This window comes from Penaeus vannamei, chromosome 40 (genome assembly GCF_042767895.1).
Source record: "Penaeus vannamei isolate JL-2024 chromosome 40, ASM4276789v1, whole genome shotgun sequence".
In the NCBI taxonomy this organism is placed as follows: Eukaryota; Metazoa; Arthropoda; class Malacostraca; order Decapoda; family Penaeidae; genus Penaeus; species Penaeus vannamei.
In genome coordinates, this window is record NC_091588.1 from 11339446 (window position 1) to 11356863 (window position 17418).

At 41.3% G+C, this 17418-nt stretch overlaps 1 protein-coding gene across 1 annotated transcript; it reads left to right on the forward strand.

Annotated features, from left to right (window-relative positions):
- Nucleotides 1-3938: 3938 nt before the first annotated feature.
- Nucleotides 3939-6779, forward strand: LOC138860237 (uncharacterized). The gene is made up of 3 exons (XM_070117437.1): nt 3939-4107; nt 4300-6445; nt 6539-6779. Exons 1-3 carry the CDS (start codon nt 3939-3941, stop codon nt 6777-6779), a joined length of 2556 nt encoding a protein of 851 aa, XP_069973538.1.
- Nucleotides 6780-17418: the final 10639 nt, after the last annotated feature.

Sequence of the window (17418 nt, forward strand, 5' to 3'; positions counted from 1 at the left end):
CTCTCTCTCTCTCTCTCTCTCTCTCTCTCTCTCTCTCTCTCTCTCTCTCTCTCTCTCTCTCTCTCTCTCTCTCTCTCTCTCTCTCTCTCTCTCTTTCTGTGTGTGTGTGTCTATTATATATATATATATATATATATATATATATATATATATATATATATATATATATATATATATATATATATATATATACATATATATGTATGTATATATATACATATATATATATATATATATATATATATATATATATATATATATATATATATATATATGTATGTATGTATGTATGAATATAAATATATATATATATATATATATATATATATATATATATAAAAATATATATATATATATATATATATATATATATATATATATATACATATACACATATATATCGAATGTATTTTAATTTTTGTTACTATTTTACATTATGTATTAGTTCTAAATAGCTTATTTCCTTACAGTGATTTGCCTTTAGTCTACGAAAGAGAACATGATATAAAATGTTGTTTGCCATAAATCTATAATTTCTACGATGGGCTTTTGCTTTGTTTTTGTTTTAAGAAAATATTGTGGAGGTTCTTCAAACCTCGCCTCTGAGAGACGTAGCAGAATCCAGAAGGGGTGTCCAGATGATCTCCATTTCCCCTGCGTGGGACACTATTTTTTTTATTGTTTTTACCCCTGCTCGTTTTTAGTTAAGTTATCCCTATTTTAGCTCCATTTTCTAAGTTGTGTTGATCACGTTTTCTTAGTTTGTTTCGTTCTTTCAAGTAATGACTGATATCTTTTATTGTTTAAGTTTTAAAGTTTACTGCCTTAATATTTTATTTATTGCTTTTAATCAATTTGACCGTCATTTTAATTGTTCATTTTAAGATTAAGATTTATTTTTTCGTATTCTTATTTTATCGATTTGTTCCTTTTATAGATGAGCATGACGGGGTTTGTCCTTTTTATTTTGTAAACTTGTCTTTTTATTATATGTATTTGTATTTTGGTTTTATGATTTTACTCTGTAATTGATTTTATTCATGTTTTACGTTTTTCAAATCGTCCTTTTAGCTTTTTAGGGATGTCAATGATGTTTGTACTTTTTAAGATGCTTTATGTTTCAATGGTTTTAATTATTTGTCTTAATCTTTTTATGTTTTTATCATCCCTGGTTGTTTTTATATGTACCTTAAATTTTTCACATTTTAATTATGTTTTATTTAGAAGTTATTGAAAATGAAGGCAGTGACGTCAGCAAGACGTCCGCATAAATACGGATCCGCCATAACAATAAAAAGAGATCTATCTGAACCTGTGTTTGTGTCACCCCTTTCTGGGTTTACTTCAGCCTGAGACGTTAGCAGAACAAAGGTTGTACTGAGCATACTTCCTGTTACTTGCCTAGGGTACTTGCTGGACGTTGTCTTATTTATTTATGTGTTTTTATGTGTTTCATTGTTTTCAAGTGTTTTTTTACGTATTTTTACACGAATCCCTTCTGGATTCGTCTTTTCTCGTTTTGCTTTTAACGTCAGTTCCTTTTAAGTATCGTTTTTGATATTTTAGTCCTATTTTAATAAGTTACCGTACGTTTTCTTTTCTTATCTTGGTGTTTTTTAAGTAAAGTAACGTAATTTTAGTGTGTGAGTTCTTGTTTTACCTTTTAAGCCTTAAGCAGTTTTAGTGTTTCAATATTTTATTTCTTTTGCATATTTTATATAATAGGCTGAGTCACAAGGACTTTTAGTAATATTTCTCCGCTCTGGGTTCACGTCACACCTGCGTATGATCCTGGGTCAGTGCCCGCTACCATTTCACAGGCCCAGGATCTGTTTTAACTTGTTCAGGGGCGTGAACGGGACCTCCATTTGCGTCCCTAAGCCGTTCCTGCTTCATGGGAGGCTTCAGCTCGCTTCACGAAGCTGGGGTTTAAGTCGGGCTCCTCATTATAGATTGACTTGCATACTTACATATTTGGTGGCTAGCGGTGAAATGTACCTTTTATGAACTATACCAGGAGAATATTACGGAGTTCCTTGTAGGCTGGTAGCCTGAGAACGTCCGGCACAATCAGTTCTTTCCTGTTAGGATATTTTATGCACGTTCATTGTACCTCCTACGTGAGTTTTGGGAGAGCCACTTCGCCATGTATTATGTGTCTTTTGTTTTCTCTTTCAGTGGTATTTTAAATGTGTAGTTTTCAAGAGATTTTTTTTTTCTTGCAGCATAATTCTCTTCTCTTGCAGTTAGATTTATGTGTCTTAATGCCCGCTCGCCCAGCTAGGCTTATTTTGTGGCTCTCGTCAGTTTTAGGGACACTGTATGTTTCTCTTTTTACATGTATAATTTTCCTTTGGCAGCTCCATGGATCATACAGTGACTTGTGTGTTACGGTGTGTTACAGTGATTTTTGTGTAATATAGTGACTGAAACAGTGCAGTGATTTTGATGAAGGGTGCAGTAACGTGTTAAAGTGTGTAGTGACATTGAAAAAGTGCAGTAACGGGTTTGTGAACAGTATAACCAGTCTATGAACAGTGAAAAGTGTTTAACAACAGACCTTTTTTTTAAGTGTAATACAAGCAGACATTGCTCAGCTTTTAAGAACAGTGCCGAGTGGTTAATGAACAGTGCTGAAGTTTTGTGAACGGTGTCAAACGTATGTGAACAGTGGCAAGGGTGTGAACAGTGAAGTCTATGAACAGTCAGGTGATATTCGAACAGTGCTTGCTAAGTGTTTGTGGACGATAGTTTTCGAAGTGCCTCTTGACTGTATTTGTGGTGCATTGTGTGCAGGATGCCCAAAGGCAAGAACACAGGAATTCGTAGGAATTTACGATCCTCCAGCCACCCTAGTTCCCGTGACCGTTCTCCGGCAACAGGCTTATCTATCTCTGTCGATCAGCTCCCCATAGTCGTAGGTGGTTCGAATCCAGAGGTACAGGAAGCAGTGAGAGCCATGGAGGGAGAGGTTAGTGTGCTGGTCCAAATCCTCGACAAAATCGAAGCCTTATCAAGTGAGCTCGGTGAAGTCAAGGCACAGACACAGCAGTTCAATGAAAGGCTCGCCCGGCAGGAAGAAGCTGTGTCCAGACCCCGACAGGTAGAAGCAGAGGTCGAAGTTCTTCAACCCCAGGAACCTTCTGCTGGTACCCGAAGGGATGAGGAAATAGAGGAACTACGGCGGCAGTTACATGAAAAGGAAGAAGAACTTCAAAGGGAGAAACAGCGCAATAGGGAGAGACGTAACTTGCAGCCTCCAGAAACGCAGCTCTGATTCTCAGAGAACCCCGAAGACTACGTCCAGAGGCCGACTTCTGCTCGGCTTCCTCCAGAGCCACGACCACGCAGCTCCCCAGAGTATGCTGATCCTCGACTGCCGCAGAGAACACCGCAACTAACAGCTGCAGCACAACGTGGGTCCTCGCATGACAGCTCTACATCTCGAGCCCTTACTCCAGCTGTGTCCTATGTTGTAGCTCGGGAGTCGGTTCCCCATTTTAAAGGAGACACCTCAGCATCCCAGCCGCTGAAAAGGAACCAGGATGTGGAGGCCTGGATTCGCTCCATAGAGAACATCGTGAAACCACCTACTGACGAGGCTTACATCCAGGCTGCACGAGCGAACTGTCGAGGCCCCGCAGAGCTTATAATAAACTCTCCCCTGTTTGACTTCATCTGTGACTGGGAGACATTTAAGGCCTCTCTACGCACCAAGTTTAGGGGAACTTACACGTCTGCTGATTTTTACAAGGTGCTTTTTGAAAACAGGATGTCTTCAGTGCAGGCTCCCATGGATTTTTATCTCCAGTTAGAAGGTCACGTCTACCAGGGGTATCGCGACCATTGAGAAGCAATAGGTGATCCCTCTGAGCTTGTTCGTCGGGTTTTCCTCTCCGGCATTCCATCATGGCTTAGGGATTTCTTGGCAGTTAAAGATGACTGCTCCCCCATGCAGCTTGCGGAAACAGCCCAGAGGATATGGAACTCCAGGAACGGGATCAGGCATGAATAAGTTACACGACAGCAGCCTCCAAATGAGTTTCGCCTGGATGATGACCGTGACCACCGCCACTATCCTGATCGCCCACCCAGAGCTCGGGACTTGTATGCTTGCCCTATAGCTGCACAGGTGGACAGAGTGAAGACCCCACAGCTTATTCCACCTCGTGATCCCTGGTGTAGCTTCCATGGAACAGCCACTCACAACACCTCTGAGTGCCGAGCAGCTTCTTATGTGACTTCTGCGCGAAACCAACCCCATCCTTCCAGAGACATCACCTGCTACCGTTGCCGAAGATCTGGGCACATGGCTAGACAATGTCCCTTTCCAAGTGGCCAGCAAGGAGAAGCTCCCATTCCAGCTGGCAGAGTTCCAGAAGGGGGCAGTAACTTCCGCCGGTACGCAGACAGAAACCACAATGTCTCAGATAGCCATGTTGAGTTCCCTCGGGTTGTCAGGACGGCCTCTCGTGGAACTCAATATTAATGGTAAGACAACCCTGTGCTTCATTGACACTGGATCTGAAGCCACCTTGATCAAGCCAAGTGCTGTAGCCATGATCGTGTCCCACCAAAAGCATCAGCACAAGACGTCTACCAAGTTTCTCCTAGGAGTCACAGGGCAACCACTCCAAGTATCAACTGAGGTGACACTCCACTTTCAAATGGCTGTGGATTCTGTCATTGTTCATCAGGCCAGTGTAGTTGACGTCTCCTTCCCAGGTGACATACTTATTGGGATGGATCTCCTCAGACGGTTGGACTTCACTTTCTCCTCAGAAGCGTCAACTGGGAATGCCACCATTACTCTGCAGGGACACAAGTTCTCAGTAGTATATACTGATGTGGAGTCTCTCAAGATCTGTTGCATCAAACCCCTGCCACCTACAGAAGATGCCAGTGAAGATGCACCAGTTTCTGCCCAAGATCCTCAGACCGTTGCAGCAGTGCATCTTGTTCACCGTGCAAGTATTGCAGCTCATAGTGGCTGCTTTGTTGAAGGCTGTGTTTCGCGGAACGGACCAACAGATGGCGATATCCTTGTAGTTCCAGCTATGCCGAAAGGACTTCTTTTACCTCATGCTGTTACAAAGGTGAAAGATCGTCGGTGCTCTGTGTGGGTAGTGAATGCGACTCCAAAACCGATGGTTTTACATAATGGAACACGCCTTGGGAAGGCAGAGCAGGTAGAAGCCATTTACACCAATGACCCATCTCAACAACTGCCCAAGATGCCTGAGGAAGTCGTCGCCAGGTCCAACTACTATCCTGCCGAGCCTGATTCCCTTGAGGATGGAGAAACCTTTGACTTTGAGTGGGAAGAAGATTGCTTTAACCGACAATATGGAGTCGAAGACTTCGGCTATGATGTTGAGCTGGAGGTTGAACACATGGAGCTGCTGCCCTCTATTGCCATTGCTGTCTGTGAAGCTGCCGAACTCCTGGAACACGGTCCAAGCCTGGATGACCACCCGATGCCAGATCTCGGCCACCTTGAAGACCCCCAACGCCATCAGCTGACTGAGCTGCTTTGTCGATTTAAGGGGCTCTTTGATGGTGGTGAGGAAGCTGTAGGTCTTGTACCTGGAATCAAGCATCAGATTGACACAGGAGATGCCAAGCCTGTTTGCATCCGACAGTGGCGATTACCCCATTCAACACGGCAAGTTATTTGTGAGCAGTATGACTCTATGCTTCGCTCAGGGGTCATTGAAGAATCCACATCCCCCTGGATGAGCCCTGTTGTGCTGGTTAAGAAGAAGGGAGGAGCTCTCAGGTTCTGTGTTGATTACCGTGGCCTGAACGCAGTGACCAAGGGTGATATGTGTCCTCTGCCTCTTATCAGCGAACTCATCGATGAACTGGGCCCAAAGAACATCTTTACCACCTTAGATGCCCGCGCTGCATACTGGAGTGTGGAATTGGAAGAAGAGGATCGACCAAAGACGGCATTTTCAGATGGCTACCGACTCTTCCAGTTCTGCCGTCTTTCTTTTGGTTTATCAACAGCTCCAACCACGTTCCAGAGGACTATGAATGTCGTCTTGTCGTCGGTACTGGGACGTCATACGTTAGCCTACTTAGATGACGTCATCATTTACAGCCACAACTTCGACCAACACCTCCAAGATCTAGACGAGACCTTGCAGTTGCTGTCATTGGCCGGCCTGAAACTTAACATGGACAAGTGCCAGTTTGCAGCCACGACCATAGATTTCCTCGGCTTCACAATTTCCCCTGATGGAGTCTCCCCAAACAAGGATAAGGTTTTGGCTATCTCTAACACCTCACCACCACGTACAGTTAGAGAAGTTCGTCGTTTCCTAGGAGCAACAGGATTTTTCAGGAAACATGTTCCAGGATATGCAACCTTAGCATCACCATTGCATCTGTTGCTGAAAAAGGATCAAGCTTGGACCTGGGGACCCGAACAACAAGCCGCGTTTGAAACTTTGAAAGAGAGGCTGACATCTGTTCCAGTCTTATGCCAGCCTGACTTCTCCAAGGGATTCTAACTTCACACTGATGCCTCTAGTATTGCACTTGGGGCCTGTCTCATGCAGAGAGATGATGACCAGACACCGCATGCAGTTGCCTATTTCAGCAGAAAGCTCCGTGATGCAGAAACTCGCTATCCAGCCATCGACTTAGAGGCTCTAGCTGTTGTGGAAGGAGTCCGGGTCCTTCGATTCCTATCTTTATGGAAGGCGCTTCACCGTGTACACCGACCACCGCCCCTTAGTGTATGTGTTCAACAGGAAGACCAAGTCTCCTAGGATGACAAGATTCGCCCATGGCTTGTCTTTCTATGATTTTAGCATCAGGTACAAAGAGGGCCCCACCAATAAAGTGCCAGACTTGCTCTCCAGACAAGTTGCAAAGCTGACAATAACAGAGCTCTCTCCTGAAAGCCTTGCAGAAGAGCAGAAAGCAGATCCTCAGCTTGCAGAGATTTGCAGTTATTTGGAAGGGGGAAACCTGCTAAGAAGATTCCTCTTCCTCTTGCTGACTTTGAATTGAAGGAAGGCGTCCTCTACCGGTTGAAGAATCTACCAGATCGGATTGTATACCAATTAGCAGTTCCAGTAACTCTACGAAATTCGGCATTAAAAGCATCACATCTTCCTCCACTTGCTTCTCATCCAGGCATCCATCGAACATTTCAAAATGCAAGATCAATGTTCTAAGGGCCAAAAATGCTGAAAGATGTACGACAGTATGTAGAATGCTGCGAGATTTGCCAACAATCAAGAGGCGACAGGCAAAAGGTTCCTATGGCTGAGACACCCCTTTCTACCTTTCCATTGGAATGAGTCTCGATGGACATTATGGACTTTGGGCCCAGCATTCCCATCCGCTGGGCGTTATCCATCATAGACCAGCATTCACGGTATTTGCAGATCATACCTCTACGGAAAGTCACTGCTGTCGCTGTCCACCGAGCCTTTCTGGACCATTGGTAACCCGCTTCGGCCCTCCTAGGGTTATCCAATCTGACAACAGAGTCCAATTTACAAGCAATCTGTTTAAGGAACTCGCTAAACTGATGCATGCTACCAACCACTACACCATTCGCTACCATCCTCAAGCGAATGGTTTGATTGAGCGTACCAATCGTGTGGTAAAGTCTGCCCTTACTTCTCTTGTCAATGATCGCCCACGAACCTGGCACCAGTTTGTTCCTGAGTTGCGGCTACAGATCAACTCGGCTATCCATCGGACCACAGGGGAGCAACCCCTTTACATGCTAACCGGCCGCCATGCTAACTTCCAGATTGGGCTCACCAATGAAGCAGTCTTTGATGAGAATGTGAATCTTCAAGCACGTTTACAAGAGGCCCGCCAAGCAGCTGTGAAAGCCTCTAAGGAAGCATGACAGATTTATGGCAAGCAATACAACAAAGGCAAGAAGGTGGAATTTCAGCCGACTGAAGGTGCGTTGGTATGGTACTTTGAACATCGGCACAAGATGGGCGGTCTACCCCCTCTCACCAGAAAGTGGAGAGATCCTGCCAGGATCATCAGACGTCTGGGTCCAGTTGCCTTTGAAATTGAAGACCTCGAAACAGAAGTTCAGTTCAGAGCCCACCTGAATCACCTGAAGGCTTATCACCCACCAGCGGAACTGTCGTATGGCACGAGTGATGATGACGATGATGGAGATAACGATGATGACGGTACAGATGATCCGAATCCACCAAACCCAGATGGGTTGCTGTGCTGACCTCTCTGGTGATGGAGCCAGAGTTCGACGATAGCGGTTGTGGTTCATTGCGGGCTGCTGAGACACACGCCTCTAGAGAAAACCTGTACCCAGATGAGCAGATAGAGCACTGATATCCTTTTTGTACTATTTGTGTTTTTTGTCCTTTTATGATTTGATGTGCTAGACATGTTCAGCTGTCTGCACACTGTTAGTTTGTTGAGGCAAGTAACGGGGCTCAGGCCAACCTTTCTTCTGTTTCAGGTTGTCTCCGCCTTCTGCTTCGACCCATGGTTATGGGAGGATTGTGGAGGTTCTTCAAACCTCGCCTCTGAGAGACGTAGCAGAATCCAGAAGGGGTGTCCAGATGATCTCCATTTCCCCTGCGTGGGACACTATTTTTTTTTTATTGTTTTTACCCCTGCTCGTTTTTAGTTAAGTTATCCCTATTTTAGCTCCATTTTCTAAGTTGTGTTGATCACGTTTTCTTAGTTTGTTTCGTTCTTTCAAGTAATGACTGATGTCTTTTATTGTTTAGGTTTTAAAGTTTACTGCCTTAATATTTTATTTATTGCTTTTAATCAATTTGACCGTCATTTTAATTGTTCATTTTAAGATTTAAGATTTATTTTTTCGTATTCTTATTTTATCGATTTGTTCCTTTTATAGATGAGCATGATGGGGTTTGTCCTTTTTATTTTGTAAACTTGTCTTTTTATTATATGTATTTGTATTTTGGTTTTATGATTTTACTCTGTAATTGATTTTATTCATGTTTTACGTTTTTCAAATCGTCCTTTTAGCTTTTTAGGGATGTCAATGATGTTTGTACTTTTTAAGATGCTTTATGTTTCAATGGTTTTAATTATTTGTCTTAATCTTTTTATCTTTTTATCATCCCTGGTTGTTTTTATATGTACCTTATATTTTTCACATTTTAATTATGTTTTATTTAGAAGTTATTGAAAATGAAGGCAGAGACGTCAGCAAGACGTCCGCATAAATACGGATCCGCCATAACAATAAAAAGAGATCTATCTGAACCTGTGTTTGTGTCACCCCTTTCTGGATTTACTTCAGCCTGAGGCGTTAGCAGAACAAAGGTTGTACTGAGCATACTTCCTGTTACTTGCCTAGGGTACTTGCTGGACGTTGTCTTATTTATTTATGTGTTTTTATGTGTTTCATTGTTTTCAAGTGTTTTTTTTTACGTATTTTTACACAAATCCCTTCTGGATTCGTCTTTTCTCGTTTTGCTTTTAACGTCAGTTCCTTTTAAGTATCGTTTTTGATATTTTAGTCCTATTTTAGTAAGTTACCGTATGTTTTCTTTTCTTATCTTGGTATTTTTTAAGTAAAGTAACGTAATTTTAGTGTGTGAGTTCTTGTTTTACCTTTTAAGCCTTAAGCAGTTTTAGTGTTTCAATATTTTATTTCTTTTGCATATTTTAAATAATAGGCTGAGTCACAAGGACTTTTAGTAATATTTCTCCGCTCTGGGTTCACGCCACACCTGCGTATGATCCTGGGTCAGTGCCCGCTACCATTTCACAGGCCCAGGATCTGTTTTAACGTTCAGGGGAGTGAACGGGACCTCCATTTGCGTCCCTAAGCCGTTCCTGCTTCACGGGAGGCTTCAGCTCACTTCACGAGGCTTGGGTTTAAGTCGGGCTCCTCATTATAGATTGACTTGCATACTTACAATATCTTCTATCTTTATACTCAGGCTGTGTCAAGCTTATCTGCCATGCTCTTGGGAACTGAAATACGGTTGATCTGCATGAAAAGAGAGCGATCCCTGTTGTGTGAGGACTAAGGCTCTCGCGCTAGTCACGGGCGCACGGTACCGGCGAGGATAGGCGGCGGGGCTCGCCTCTAGGAGAAGTTTTAGCCTCGCGAGGGAAAGGTTGCACCACCGCCCTAGCACCATATGCGATGGTGCGCTTCGTGGAGACTGAAGAGTAGTGAATAGCTTTTAATGATTGGTGATGTGTATTTGATAGATAATCAATAGAAAATAGAAGAAATAAACCATACTACTGTCTACATAAAGCAACAACGGAGAATCAGTGTCAATGTTTTAGGAAAAGTCTCCTTAATCTTTTCATCTGAGACAAAGGCATACAACAGTAACGGTTATCATCTCATCATTTCTGTAATTACAAGTCACAAGCAGCTTATTCACTTCTTATATATATATTTTTAAAGTCCTTTGTCACTGTTTGCCCTTGTAACGTGGGTTAAGTAGCCATGTACGCCGGGTATTGAACAGATATTTTGACGAATAGGTTCGTGTGTTTAATAAATAACAATAAAGATAAGATATAATATCTGAAATGAAACTGCCTTGGAAGAGAAGAGAGAAAAAAGACGTTTAAGGAAACTGCCGTATATCTAATCGATAATAAATGAAAAGGATTAACAATATGTTCATCAAAAACCATTGCAAATCTTTCGGAGGAATTCAATTAATTTTGGTTTCCAATAATTCAAAGACATACAACTGCCCTGTTTTTATTATGAGTCACCAATATTGTCGGCAGTGACCATGTGTTACTGTTATGTTTACTTGAGGTATATATCCTCTATCTACATCTGTGCCATTCTGTACCTACAAAGATTCTGTTTGCTTTACTTGTATGTCTTGAATTCTGATAATTGCATTGACTGTATTTGGAAAATTTAGCTGCAGATTCCGTGGAAGGAAACCCTAACGGCATTTACAATGACTTAGACTTGAACTTAATCAGGCAAGACGAATTCAAATTAAACTTCGTGTATCCGACCAAACTTCCCTTACCCTCGGCTGAAGAAATTTGACAAAGTACAAGCATGTTGGACTTCAAGAAGCCTCATTCTCCGCATCTTTGCTTTTGAAATTGCTTGTAAAGGGCGTGTCCTTGTTGACTTCGCCCTCTTGCAAGACTTTCTGCTTGCCTCGGGGGCCTTGGCGTTCGTTATTCAGTACTGGAATTCGTTTTCCTGTGGGATATTGGGATGCATGCTACATCCTTGTTCTGCTGTGAAATATTCAGTGATGTTTATGCTCTGTGTGTTGACTTAACTGGTCTGCCGAGGCTGCCTTTCGTCCGCTTGTTATGTCGGTTGTATATGATTTGCAAAAGCCTTTGTTTCTATTGGATTCTGTGTCAGAATGTGAATAATGATATAATTTAGTCCATTAAGTCGTGTTTTCTGCATAAGTGTATATTCATGATATCAAAAAGCTGATTTTTCAGATATGTTACACTTTCACCCTTTCGCCATCAGGTCCCCCCGGGTGCAGCAAGTCATTACGCTCCCGAAGTCTTACAGTCGAATTTAGAAATCCACATCAGTAAAAGCTCCTTGGGAAAGCTGACCATGGTAAATATTCGCATCAAGATTTCCACGTTTCATTCCTTTTAAGGATTCGTTTAAGGATGCAATGATTTGTTTATATTCAATTTTGTTTATCTCTGGCTACATAATCTTCATATCGTTGTGAACAGTATATTCATTTATATCTCTATTTATATTCTTACCAGATCATGTGTTTAGAATGTTCAGACCAGTGCTAACATGCTTGAAATTACATCTGCTTTGCTTCTCCGAATCTGTGAAAAGTCAAAGACCGGGTGTATGAATAAACATGGAAAGAGAGATCAGAAATTCCGCTTATTGAACAACGCAGGAGCTATCTCATTTGCATACATATTGTCAGAGATGAAAGGTGAAAAGGAACTGAACCCAAAGATTTAGACATTTAGGTATTAGTACAATATGTTCTAGTTATTCGCTTAATGCATGTAGAGACAGTGTTACGAGAAATCCTAACTTGTACTATAAAGGCATTATATTCGTCTACCAACGTGAACTAAAGGTGCTTTAAAAGAGAGAAGAAAAAAAGAAAAAGAAATGACAAGCGAGCACAATGTTTGTTGAGTCAGAATTAATATTCATTGGATCTGCATTAGATGTGAGGCCACGCGAGGTCGGAGTGTACCCGGCAGGATGTGTTTCGGGAAGTCGACGAAAAGATGTCGAGAGAGATGCTTGTGAAATAATGATACTAGAGATGATGGTGACGAGAGGCAAGTCTAGGAATGGGGTTAACACTCGCTATATAGTATTGAAAGTGAGAGTGTGACACTTCAAGAAATAGTATACTTCGAAGTTATCCTTTGCCGTAGGATATTTTCTTTTCGTAGCGGTTTTCTCTCTCTCTCTCTCTCTCTCTCTTATGAACTGTAAATGGGTTCATTTCCTATAGACAGAATATAAATCATACTACTAGTCACGATATTTGACGTGCTTGGCGATGCTCATGCATTTTTTTCACACTTTTAATTTCAGATAAAAGGTGTAACTATCTTCTTCTTTGAAATGTGGAAGCGTGGGAGAGAGAAGACAACTTGCTACCTTCGTAGTAGGTTGAAAAAAATCTATGGACTATAGTGCGCTTTCAAATTTATATAATATTATATATACTCTATTTTTCATATATGCCACCGTAGCTGCTATACTTAAAGGCCTCATCGCGATGATATCAAAGAAGATTAATGCCTGCCGGGCAGTCCCTGCGGACCTCTCGCTCACCGCCGCGCGCCAGAGACGCGCCTCCACATGGCTTGGGGAACGTCGACCCCGGGACGGCGGGGAAGTGAAAAGAATGTATCTTGGTGCGTATCGTGCAAATGGCTCGCCTCTTGCAGTAGGCAGACATTTTTTCTCAACATTTTAAAGAAAACATCTTACAGTCAAAATAATGCTTCATGTTGCTCCTCCGTTTTTTCTCTGTAAAAAATCTCATTCTTTCTTCCAATGAAACTAGCTAATTTGGTCTTGAAAAAATAAAAATAAAGGAAAAAAAGCAGCATGCGTTACCACAAGCAGACCGACATTATCTTGCGAAACATTTTTGGCTGCGGGAAAAAAATGCACAATGAAGATGAAGCCACCTTTATTGCAAGCACCGACCCCCTTCACATCGCGAGAACAGCACCAGCCCCCCTCCCCCCCGCCACAGGCACCACCTCACCGTGTCTGCTGAAGGGCACCTGGTGGCGTCGTGAACTCCGTCAAAACCACATTTAAACCCACTTACAGAGGTTGCAATTGTTTGAACTTGATCTTCATTTTCATTATTTTTCACAATTTAGCATTTTTTGGTAAGCGTGCTTCATCATTGCCTCATCGTCCTTGCCTTATATTCTTTCGAATCTCCTTTCGGATGCACTTTTCTTACCATTAATTATTTCTCTCTTTTCATGTTTGTTGATAACACACTCACACACACACACACACACACACGCACGCACACACACACACACGCACACACACACACACACGCACACACACACACACACGCACACGCACACACACACACACGCACACGCACACGCACACGCACACGCACACGCACACGCACACACACACGCACACGCACACACATACACGCACACAGAAACACACACACACACACACACACACACACACAAACGCACATACATACTGTAACCCAGCTATATCTACATCTAATTACTATATGATACATATATATATAATCTTACATGTTTGTCACATACGTATTTTCACACATACATATACATATACGCCTGGCCATTGCTTCCTCTATTCATTCCTCTCTTCTTGCCTCACCAGACATTAGAATGTTGTGTTGTCTATCTCTTCCACAAGAGCTATGTATTGTTGTAACGCTTCCTTGTTCATCGCCGTTCGTCACATGCTAACAACGTGACTTGCTGCGATCTTTAAACCAGTGTATAGGAGATCAAGCAGACTCCCTGCGGGGAGCCATGGAGCAACACCTCGCTCCGAGGAGCTGCCGCACTCCAACATCTTATTCAGTAAAGGAGTCAAGACATCTTGGTTGCCTACCTTAACCCTAAGCTCGCCATCTACCAAACCCTTGTAAGACCCAACATTTGGGCGCTTACACATACAAACGCACACAGACACAAACACACACATACACACGAGCGCACACACACACAAATGCACACACATACAAACGCACACAGACACACACACACACACACGAGCGCACACACACACATACAAACAAACACACATACAAACAAACACACATACACACGCACACACGCACACACACACACACGCACACAGACACACGCACACACACACACAAACGCACACGCATAGACGCTTCAGTGTTTGAGCGAGTGGAACGGCTGCATCGCCAAGGCCCGAGAGATCGAGATTCGCAGAAGCCAATCTCGAGACGTCCAGCGATCGAGGGGGGCGGGGTTAGGGGAGGGGGCGTAGGGAGCCGGAGAAGCCCAAAAAACAGGGGACGAGCTTCGTAAACTCTGGACCGAAGAATTAATAAGGAAAAACGAAAGTGATGGAAATAGTGAATGCATAAAAAGAAAGACGGTCAAGAAGAAGATAAAATAAAATAAAATGCAATTAAAGTTTTCTTTGTGTCTACCTGGCTCCCCGAATGACATTTTCTTTACAGATCTCTTTCAAAATTAATTCCGGCTATGAATAAATTTGTAAATGCATACATACATATATATATATATATATATTTATATATATATATACATACATATATATATATATATATATATATATATATATATATATATATACATATATATATACATACATATAGATAGATAGACAGATATGATATAAATGTACATATGTATATATATATATATATATATATATATATATATATATATATATATATATATACATACATACATACATATAGATAGATAGACAGATATGATATAAATATACATATGTATAAATATATATATATATATATATATATATATATATATATATATATATATATATATATATATTTATATATATATATATATATATATATATGAATGAATATATATATATATATATATATATATATATATATATATATATATATATATATATGTATGAATGAATATATATATGTATGAATGAATACATATATATATATATATATATATATACATATATATACATATGTATGTATGAATATATACATACATAATACATACATATATATATATATATATATATATATATATATATATATATATATATATATATGAATGAATATATATATATATATATATATATATGAATGAATATATATATATATTTATATATATATATATATATATATATATATGTATGAATGAATACATACATACATACATATATACATATATATATATATACATATGTATGTATGAATATATATATATATATATGTATATATATACATATATATATACATATATATATATATATATATATATAAATATATATATACATACATACATATATATATGTATATATAAATAAATATGTATATATAAATATACATATATATATATATATACATATATATATATATACACACACACACACACACACACACACACACACACACACACACACACACATATATATATATATATATATATATATATATATATATATATATATATATATATATATATGCATACACACACACACACACACACACACACACACACACACACACACATATATATATATATTATATATATATATATATACGTATGAATATATATATATATACATATATTATACATATATATACATACATATACTAACGCCGACTGGGGCGCATTGCCGCATCCACCTTTTGTTTCCACCTTTTGGGGTCCCTCATGGCAAGCCACCAGGCAGGGACTCGGCCCATCAAACTCCTCACGACAGGTTTGATCGATCTGCCCGAGCCACGATACATAATACAGAAGGCATCAAGACAAGACTCCAAGGCATCTCCAAATACTCTTGTCGAGAGAGTTCAAGACCCCTGCTGCCAGGCCAATCCATTTGCTAACTTCTTGGTCTGACAGCCCAGAGTTATGAACTACACTACCAAGATAAGTAAAACCATGTACCGACCGAAGAGGTTCTCCTAGCAGGTCCCCAAAGTCCTGGATCTTGTTCGTGGTCCAGGAGACCTCTAGACCCAAGGGCTTCACTTCATTACTAGATGCATTCAGAACTACCACAAAGGTATTCAAAGACTCAGATAGAATAGCAACATCATTAGCAAAGTCAAGGTCGGTAACCTTAACATTGCTCAGAGTTCCTCCACAATAACTTTGAACAGTCGCTCTGGCCAATAGCCAGTCCATGCAAGTGTTGAAAAGCGTTGGTGCAAGGACACAGCCTTGCCTCACTCATGAACTAACAGGAAAGAAGCTTGACAGGCCCCCGCTGCACTAAACAGTACATTCAGTACCAGTATACAAACTTGCTATTAGCTCAATAATCCTTGTTGGAATTCCTCTCAGTCTCAGGATCTCCCAGATTGATTCCCGACGCACAATATCAAACGCTTTCTTGAGGTCGATGTCGGCTGCAAGCAGCCCACTCCCAAACTCCCGACGGCGCTCTACAACCAGGAGTGAATCCAGATTGCTCCGGCCTCTGATGCCTCAGTAGGTGGTCTCTGATACGTGTTAGAAGGATGTGTGCAAGAACCTTGCCTGGTATACTGAGCAGTGTGATGCCTTGGTGATTGCTGCAGTCCCACTGTCCCCCTTCCCCTTCCAGAGAGGGATGACCAAACCCCTCAACATGTCAGTGGGAACGGTACTGGACTGCCAGATGGCAGCTAGGACAGCATGCAACCCTCGTGCCATAGGTTCACCACCAGCTTTTAACAGTTCAGCTGGGATGCATTACCCACTGTTTTGCCACTCTTCAGCTTGTAGATCACTTAGGGAGGGTGGATCCCACTCCCAAACTCCTGACGGCGCTCTACAACCAGGAGTGAATCCAAATTGCTCCGGCCTCTGATGCCTCAGTAGGTGGTGTCTGATATGTGTTAGAAGGATGTGTGCAAGAACCTTGCCTGGTATACTGAGCAGTGTGATGCCTTGGTGATTGCTGCAGTCCCACTGTCCCCCTTCCCCTTCCAGAGAGGGATGACCAAACCCCTCAACATGTCAGTGGGAACGGTACTGGACTGCCAGATGGCAGCTAGGACAGCATGCAACCCTCGTGCCATAGGTTCACCACCAGCTTTTAACAGTTCAGCTGGGATGCTGCATATACCCACTGTTTTGCCACTCTTCAGCTTGTAGATCAGCTAGGGAGGGTGGATCCTCAGTGATGGGTGGGTCCGGCAACGGAATCTCGGCACTACCCGCATCCAAGTTAACTGT